Below are 10,038 nucleotides of genomic sequence, written 5' to 3'. Positions count from 1 at the left end.
CTTTGTGTAATGTTCTTCCACATTAATTACGACTTGTTGATTATTCGCCTGTTTTGCTGGACGAAAAACCCCAGTTTCTGAAGAAAAAACCTTGCTATGTACGCCTAGAGACCGACTAACTCAGCCACGGAATGAAAAAAGCCCGATAAAGTTCTTCTCGTTATCGACGGGATTCGAACACGGGTCTTTTCCACCCGGTGTGGGGAGGACGGTGACGATACTTCTGTGCTGCCCACGCAGACTGTACCTATACAGTATTAAAGCTGAAAAACTGAGAACTAATTAATTTTCATTTCTATTTATTCAAGATTGTAGTATTCATTACATTTTTCAAGGTTGCCAAATAAACTTCTGCAGAGGGATGAGAAAAACTATAGCGCCGGTCCTGATGTCCAAGTAAAATTTTATTAATGGTTTTCCACATGCATATGCGCTGCGGTTTCACTTTTGATTGAATCGGTTGTGCCGTCAAAACGAATTTTTGTGAATATTTTTAACGTTAATTATGTTGCATTGCGTTGTGGATCTTATTTGAGGAGGTGCATTCTGGGGGTGGTTTCGATGTGCATGAGAAGTGCCAACGCCAACCGCTACCCGCCCGCCGCCGTGTCACATACGAGGCACCTTGTTTGTTTGTGGGAAGAGAGATCTTTCAGGATGAAAAACCTTTTTATCTTGAAAGATAAAAATTCCTCGATATTTTCATCTGGTGTTAAGATCTGAAAATAAAATTATGTGTATTCTTTCATAGTTCCACCTGTTCTTGAAAAGCTGAAAATTAAAAGTCTTTGTTTGAAGTGTTATCAAGTTTATCTGCAATGATTGTAATTTTTTGAAACCTCTTGTGTCCACTTGATGTGTAAAATATATTCCAAAGTTTAATTTAAGATTTAAAACTACCCGCGTCTTTCCTTGAAGCCTTATCACGTTTATCTGCAATGATTATGCTGTTTTCTGAAGAAATCTGATGGATACCACGGACACCAACCAAACTAAGCATTCTGGACGAAGACTAAATAAAAAAAAAGGGAAGAGAGTGGGGAAAAATAGTACAAATGTTGGAGTAAAAGTAGACAAAAGGAGGAGGATGAGGAAAGAAGGCATCCTCCAGCAGAAACGAGAGCTGAGAAGGGAGATGTAGGAATCAACACTGGTCTGGGATTCCACCGAACGCAGGGAAAGGAAGAGAGCTTGCAGAACAAGGGAGGTTGCAAAGTTGGGTAGGTGCAAAGAGAAATGGGCGAGTTTGATTGCTATCAGTGCAGTGCCGTCATTACTTCGAGGAAGATGTCCAGTTGGGTGTTCATTCAGTTCTCACAGTGGCCGGTGATGAGGGAACAGCAGGTACGAGGAGAGATCATAGCGGTTTAAGGAACGTCTGGTATGGATGTCTATGTTGTGGGATCACACGGGAAAGATGATACCACCGCCTTTTGAAGACTGAGGCATATCTGCTAAAAGCTAAAAACGATTCTTTTGAATTTAACAATTTCCTCTTCGCACTAAGCATTACGTGGTGCCAGTCCTCCAGTTCACCACATTCACAATGGACCTCTTTTTCAAGCCCAAAGTCATGAAGTCTCTTTTTGAATGGCCCGAGTTCTATCAGAAGAAAGGTAGTATGGAAATTAAAGAAAAAGACCCTCCAGAAGACATTTGTTCATTTATTCCAAAATTACAGGTTTTAATTTAGCCATACGGACGATGAAGATATTTTCAATTTGATCCAGCCCAGGACATTTTATCACATTAATTCTCTTGAAAACTGAAAACTGAAAAAAGTTCGGATTCTGTAAAAAGATCAGTCACAGAATCAGTTACATATATTGACTTAGCATGGCGAATTCCTTTATAAGTTTCGAAGTCCTGATTCAGATCGTCAACTTGAAAAGGTTGTTCAATGTACCATTTAGTGTTTCTGTCCAGGAAGATGTTTCTACTGTGTTTTTTGTTTCTATTCTGAAGATTTCAGATGAAAAGACCTCATGGATAAAATTTCCAGTTCCTGAACAAAATCAGTCCAGTGTGAGCAGGACACTATTAATTTTATCTGTGACCCTAGAAGAGTCTGTTTTTGGTTAGATGGTTGTCAATATTTTTAAATAATTCCCGTAAGACAATACATCTGGTCTCTGGCTTATGAAAGGGGAAATAATGGCAGTGAAGAGGAGAACAGAGAGGACACCCCTTTGCCGTAGTCCTGTAGATATTTGATTGATATTGGCTTTTTTGAATAATGGAGTAGAATTGTACGGTTGAGAAGGAGTGATGAGAGGAAGCGCAATGCATCTCCACTTATAGAGTAGTGGTTTTCTTGCAGTTTTAGGAAAGCAGGTACCTGAAGGGCAACAAAAGCTACTTCGATGTCGAGGTATGTTAGGAGCAGTTCTTTTTTTTTCTCTCAAATGTGGGTGGTGGCAAGGAGATTGGTAATGGTAAGACTATTTGGTAATGAATGAATTTGTGGTGCGGCATCTGGAAGTATGTGAGTTATTCGAGTTGGAAAGAGCGATCTTTCTAGTAGTTTCAGGAGAGATGAGGAATTGGAGATAGGTCTGAAGTGCTTTTTCAATGACGGCGGTCTTATTTTTGAGTTGTAGGATGGCAGGTACCTGAACGACATCAAAAGCTGCTTCGATGTCGTGGTATGTTATAAGGAGATCGTCTTTTCTCTCTCAAATGCTGGAGAGCAAGGCAGGATGGCAAGGTGTGTTGTCCAGCCCTGGTCGGACGCGACGGACAATGGATGACCCTCATGTTATGAGGGATATTTGACACGGAAAGGGCGGCCCTTGACACTTTTCTTTTATTTTTGCTCTTCCTTTTCTTCTTCACAGCAATGTAGGCACTTTTCAATGGCGCTTTAGTGGGGTACTGGGTTGAGGCAGATCACCAGGGTCAGATTCAGCTTCGGTGGCGGAACTGGAGCTCAGGCACGCACCTATGGTAGTAGACTGAATCGATAGTTCAGGATGAAAAATATGCACAGAAGCATGGCTGTATGGATGCAGCTGAACAGGGATAAAAAGCAGGGTAACCGATGGCTGGCTTGGTATTGGGCCAACCAAGTGGTTTCCGTTAATGATCAAAGTATTAGTTCTATTAGTTTACAGCGCGTCCAGCTGCCAATTCGCTGAGCAAATCAAGGTCATAGTTAATAACTAATTAGATAGTCTAAGCAGTAAATGAAGTCACTGTAGTGGTTCCACCACTCAAGGTTAGCAAATCTCCAAGAAATATGAATAGTAGCAGGTTGATTGTTAGTCATAGCACGTGTTGCCATTATCACGTGACTTTTGGTCTGCGAACAGATGCCTTTGTTTCCAGGGTGGCAGAAGAAGCAATGGCCACTGTGCAACTTTGAAATTTAGCGCTAGTACTGGTACTTCTAATGCAAAGTCAACTCTTCTTAATAAAATATGCAAATAAAAAGACAACAGTAAGATTAATTCACTGAGTGTTGCAAAATGCAAGTAAATAGCTAGCAATCAATAAATACTAATAATTGCATGCAAACCAAACATCAGTTTGTCAATAAACCACATCCAGACTTGAAGGGGAGTAGTAATGTTACTTAGAGACCAAGTGGTAGCTGACAAAGCAACATTTTATAAATCGTTAATAACATTACTGTCCGTTAAAAGTCGGCAAAAAAAGGAATGAACGAACGCACCAACTGAAGGGGAATCCATGACACTGATTTATATCCCATATTGCACAAAATACCATAAATTAAAAGAACTTTTGCGGAGCATTAAAATAATCCTATTTCCACCAATACAAACATGGACGAGTCCACCAGTAGTCGCGTTTCAAAGGTAGGCATTCCAATTCAGCCGTTGATTAACGGTACCAGATTTCCCAGGGCATGCCAAAAAACACATTCCCCAAATCATAACTCCACTGCCTCCAGCCTGCCGAACACCAACTCTGCATCCAAGTGCCATGGCGTCGTGTTGCTTTCTCCAAATTCGGATACGCCCATCAGAGGATTGAGTCAAACGGCATCAGGGGCTTTCCCCCATCTCCGTGTAGTATACATTGTGGGTGTGAAACAGAACACCGTCAATGCCAGAGGTTTAAAAGTGTATGGGTTTTGTATATGTGCAGTGTCGTGCACCGTTGTTCCTCTGTTCATTTAGCTGCTGGGCCCCTAATGGGACCCAATGTTGTCCACACTTTGCCGTGAGGAGGCAGACCAAGTACCCAGTAATTAAGATATTATTTACTCTGGCAGTCCTGCCGCCTAATTTCCTGAGATTTCAGTGGCTAGGACCTTAAAAAAAATAAATAAGAATAATAAATAAAACTAAAAAAATAAAAACGGGAAAATGCTAGTGTTGGTAACCAAACGTCGTTGTGCGAGGTTCAATTTTGTATGATTAAATTTTGACGTGTGGGGCGTATTCTGGTGTATAGGTAGAGTGGAGGAGGGAGACTGAAGACGGGGAAGAAAAGACAGAAGAATGCGGACGATGGAGAAGACGACCCCAGTGGTCAGTGGGACCTGCCAAGGCCCATCACAGGATAGAGTTGAAGTCATATTCATTACACCAGGCGACAGATTTCTAGATGTTGGTGGTCCAATGTTGGTGCCGAAGTGTCCATGCTTGGCACCAGCCCTCGTGGATACCACAATTTGTATAACTGCCATCCTTAGCGTGTTGAAAAGGGGAGGAAGAGAAGGCTGTTGCTGACGCAAAGCCAACTAATATATTATTGCAGATAAACAATTGAATTTAGCAGCCTATTTCCTGAAAGTAAAATGATCTGGAAAGCTTGTATTGAAATTCATCAATCAACAATATTTCGTTTGCGTGAGAGAAAGCAATAATTCAAATACGCACCTGAAATGTTTTTAAATTTTATATCCTATTAGTGAGATACAGTTTAATTTGCAACCCACGCTTTGTGGGTTGCAAATCGAGGATAGTTGTACATCTCTTTATCTATATGCAGATCTCTGGAGTTGGTCCGTGGTTGTTCGAACGCGTGATGCTCTTAATAAAGGGGCTTTTCATTTAAAGAAAATGGTAGGCGTACTTCATAAAATTACCATTCTGTGCATAACACACCATCTCACTTGGTTTCTATCAAGGGAACTATGCTTTCCATAAGAGAACCATTCGATAAATGTCATGTCATGTTATGGTCTTTTCATATTTATTATTCTGCTAAGTGGCCTTTGTGTGTCTTTAAGATTCCCAGCTGATAAAATGCGATTTCTTGTGGCTTCTTCACCGCTTTTTCCTGGTCTTTTGCTTTGTTTTCTATCCAGTTTCTTCTGAAGAAAACTTCTTCTGGCTCCTCTACAGCTTTTATCTCCCCTTTTGTTATTTTTTCTATTGGCTTTCTTCGGAAGAAAGCCAGCCTCTCAAGATTTGCAAAGGGGGCTTCTACAAGCACGTGACAAATAAATGCTACCAAGAAGCTGATGACCGCATGACCAACGAATTCGTAAATCTGAAACGAAACAGAAATATAATATAAACGTCATGGATTTCAGGAATCGATCAGTATCCTAATTAATTGATTGGCATTACAGAACGTTTGAAATAACAGAAATATACTGTATACGAATTGACTTCTTAAATGGAAAGAAGAAAGAAATGGCGTTCTTTTTTCCTTTCCTTTAAGAAGAAGAGTTGAGAATTGATATTTAAACTTTTAGGTATCTCGCCTTTTTATCTTTTCTAAATTATAATAAATTATTATGAGTCACTTGCGTAATGCTAAATTATTAATGTTGTTAGGTTTCACTGAAATATATTTTAGTTTAGATTTTAACTAAAAACCTTTAAAGAATAGATTCTAATTAAACGCATACCACTGAAAGGCTGATTTCCATCTACATACAGTTTCTGACTAAATAAGCAAATATTTCGAAGTATCTAACCATAATCAAAATTTCCACTCCAAAAATCACTAAACGCAAAGCCACGAACTTGAACGCATTCAAGTTCTCCAGAGCTATGGCTGAATTCAAGAGACGCAAATCTGCGTCAATTAAGAAGCATCTCGAAACCCTATAAAATGGGAAACAGTTCTACAAAACGAACGGTAATCCTCCTAGTAGATTGACCCGGTTGAGTGGCTCGATTACGTCGCAAGATTTTCTTAACAGAGTCCAGCTCTACCTAACCTGCTCATCTTCAGTCACTCTCATCCTACAGATGATCTCGCTACAATCCGTGGTTGTTGTGGGAGGTCCATTATGACCTCCCACAGCAACCACGGGTGGCAAAGGCATCCCCCATTTCATCATTAAATGCTTAAATATCTTATCATCGATCCGCTCCTCAACCTATATAACAGATTCCTGAAGATCATTACTTTCGACCACATTGGAACAGGTATTCCGTCCGGCCTCTTCTTAAGCCCCAACAATCAACTGTCCTGATCCAATCAGACCCATCGCTTGTGCATCTGTATTGCCACTGTATTTTCTGAGAGAGTGCAGAGCAAATACACCATGGGACCTCTGGAAGATGAACAATAATTAATCTTGTAACAACCAAACTGTACGTTTTAAAAGCCTTAAAACAAAGACAAAAGCTCTCAATTATATACCTTTACATCCATTCTGCCTTTGACGCCATCTACCGTTGTGGACAAAAAACTGCATCACCTTAAAAAAGTAACATTTATAGTGAAAGGTATAAGATATTGTTTGATTGCAGTCATTTTGTTCGTCGCAAAGCAAAGGTATTGCGTCAGATAACGCTTCTATTGCATCAGACAGTAATTGCATGGTATTGCATCAGCCGTTTCTATAAATACGGCATTGGAAGGCAATACACGCTCATTAGTATCCTGTTTTGCGGAGGTGTAGGCATGGCTCCAGATGTTCAGTTGACACCAAGAAAGAAAAAAAAGAAGTGTAGCAGTTCCTTTGTCCCAGAAGGGTTTTCTACGCGTGCAATCGCTGATAAAATAGGCTGCCACCAGTCAACAGTATCAAGGGTGCAGAAATTAAAGCGTGATGTGAAGAGAAGACCTGGATCAAGCCGTAAGAGAGTGACTACGCCTTCCTCAAATCTATATTTGAACGGACAATGCCTTCGTAATTGCCATGCTGTACTCCTCATCTGAAACTGAAATTTCAGATGGTGTTGAAACAAGTGTACGAACTATCCAAAGACGGCTTTCGGAATGTGGGCTGCCGGCCCAAGAAAACGAAGAAGCATTTGTTGGCCCAACAAATGAAGAAGAAGCGACTGGACTGGGCAATATTTTATGGACAAAAGAGCAATGGTACACTGTTGGTCTTTTGTCCATAAGAGAGCAATGGTACACCGTCAGCTTTTCTGACGAATTTAATTTCAACCTGCATGTATGTAAGTATTTGTGTAGGGCGGCACCTGGAATGTTAATTCATCTCCCCCTCGTTTCACTTTTGTGACCAGAACTTTGCGGATATAGCCAGAAAGGAACTGTCTGTTTGGCCACCAGGTCGGAAACGCGCAGCCACCACGGGAAGGTAGAACAGGGGCTACTAGCAGAAGCAGCAGCAGAAGAGAGGAACGCCAAGAGCCCAACAAAGTTCTAGCTAAAGACTACCCAAAAATTGTTAAAAAAAAAGGATCTTAACAACTATACCACAATTAAGTACTGTACACAAGATTAGCCTCAACATATTGAAATTATACTTTGTTTACTTTGAGGTTTCAAAGTAAACAGAGCGAGTAAACTGGTTAAATTTTAAAAATTATCATAAATATCAAAAAATAAAGGTTATATACAAGATCAAAGAAAATAATTGTGGTATCCCGAAATTGGGCAACCGCATGTCCAGAAGTTGATTAACTCTCTATGCCAGATCGTTTCAAGGCTGTAATTGCAGCTCGAGGAGGAGCAATAAAATATTGAGGATTATTTTGCTGATTTACAGTACATAATACTGTTACGTTAACTTGTCATTTCAGTTTGTACACGTAAATGCAATAAAATGTATGTTTGGTTGTCATGATTGCCATTTGCATGATTTCTCATATTTTCATTAATTACGCGTTTTACACCTTGGGAAGATATTTATGGCAATTAGGTATATCAGGTGGAGTCTTTTTATTGGATTTCCTTAGAAAGATATGTATTCCATCTAGCATATGCATTTCGAACATTTCTGAAACCCACAATGCAGCGAAAAACACATAATTTGCAAAATTCAGAAGCGATGCAGTTTTTATTTGTCCGCTATTGTATACACCCCAACTCTTAAATCTCTTAGAAAGCTATTTCCACGGTGGTGTTCTCTGGTTCCTACAGTCTCTCCTGTCCAAGAAGACCCTAAAGACCAACGAAGACCTTCACTCGTCATATGCTGGTGTCCTGTCCTGTCCTGCGTTCTCTTCTTTGCAATCATTGTACCGTTTGTGGCCAACAAGTGCAATTGGATCATATATGCTGACGATGTCAGCTCCTTACATAGATATCGCCATCCGACTCAGCAGCTGCACTCAGCAAATCAATAGGAAACGGCAGGACAGAGCTGACTACCTCAACGCATTCAGCACTGTATGCAGAGCTGAATTTTTAGAGGATTAATTTGGTGGTTGAATGCGTAAAACATACTGGAAACAGCGTTCAGTGGCTCCTCAGTTCTAAGTGGACTGTTACCACTGAGCTTATTCAGGTAATTGTGGCAACTCTCACGCTTGATACAGCGTTCCTCTGGCTCTGCTTCAGAATCAAAAAAAAATACCAACATGTATTCTGGATATTGAACTTAGTCTCACTGCAGATACCAAGCGTGAAAAAACACGACGCTACAATGAACTTGCCAAACAAGGTGAGCTGCCTCGCCACACGGCGGAGTAATCAAAAATTCCTCCCAGAGATGCTCTCTCAGCCTTGAGATGTCATTTTGACTTACTACGGCACCCTGGAGAAAAAGCAAAACTACCTGGTAGCTAGTGACCTTGGTGGAGCTAAGGAAAACTGGTACCATCTGCCTTTTGACTGCGACTTGTATGAGAATCTCAGCGATCAAATTTGGAGAGCAATTCCCAACTTCTCCCCAAACCAGGTGAATCAACCAATCCAGACACCGGACAATCTTTCTCCTCTGCAGGCTTTTGCATCTGGAAATTTTTACCCAGCGGAAGAATTTGTATGCCAATGCCAACCTAAACCAAACAAGGGATCGTACAGCCTAGTTTTCACCATTGAAAAGAAATGCTAAATACTTTAGTTTTTTTGATAAATCTCCATACCTCTTTTGGACTCATAGGAACAGGGATGGTCTTATTGATTTTGTTTTTTTTTTTGTTGTTTATCACAGTACTAGTTATTTTCTCTCCCATATCCTGCACCAACGGTGCTTTTTTATTCTTTTTCTCTTTCCTCTAGAATGGGCCCCCAAGTGAGAATGACCAATCTGTTGGCAACACCAGGTGAGTCAGAGTCTTATTTCAGACAGTATTGTTTTACTGGGACTGCCCCACCTTCCTGTGGTGTAGACGAGTACCCAGAATCATCTGTCCAGGCGACTGATGCTTCTGTGTAGCCCAAGTGGGCAGAACACAATGAACATCCACATTTCTCATACAAATCTAGGCTACTCACACTTCTAGCCCTTTTACAGTTGATTATGTTCTTCTAAACGACAAGAGGAGGATTTGAAGAGACGTTCTAAGTGGCGCCCTTTACAAATACACATGTCCACATGCCCAATCATTTCTCCAACCAGAGCATATCTAAAAACAATATAGAGATTTTGTTCTTATTGGGTTTTAGGAGCATCAGCAACTAAGGTCATATTGCTCAATGTCTACTGTCTGTAAATTGCGTGTGTTGTGTGGTCGATTTTCTGTTTGCTACACCAAAAACGCGAGTTTCAGGACACGAAACCATGCTACCATCGCCTGAGAGCGAATAAATCACCGACCTTGTCAAAAAGTCCCATAAATATTCCTCACATCATCCACTCGACTCGTACTCGGGTCTTTTCTACTTGTTGGGGGAAGGATGGTGATTCTACCAACTGTGCTAATAATTTTCGGATGTTTTTGTATCTAATTTTGTAAATTTTATTAAATT

The 10,038-nt window shown here is 40.5% G+C and overlaps 1 protein-coding gene across 1 annotated transcript in view; it reads right to left on the bottom strand.

The window, feature by feature from the left end:
* Nucleotides 1-5,166: 5,166 nt before the first annotated feature.
* LOC150084028 (nose resistant to fluoxetine protein 6-like) overlaps nucleotides 5,167-10,038 on the bottom strand; it is a 51,820-nt gene continuing 46,948 nt past the window's right edge. The window contains exon 10 of the mRNA XM_090375759.1: nucleotides 5,167-5,463. Within this exon, the coding sequence (XP_090231885.1) occupies nucleotides 5,167-5,463 (297 nt within the window). The remainder of the gene's footprint in view (nucleotides 5,464-10,038) is intronic.

This window comes from Mastigoproctus giganteus, chromosome 6 (genome assembly GCF_048544385.1).
Source record: "Mastigoproctus giganteus isolate SK-2022 chromosome 6, ASM4854438v1, whole genome shotgun sequence".
Taxonomy (NCBI): domain Eukaryota; kingdom Metazoa; phylum Arthropoda; class Arachnida; order Uropygi; family Thelyphonidae; genus Mastigoproctus; species Mastigoproctus giganteus.
This window is presented reverse-complemented; position numbering and strand designations above follow the sequence as displayed.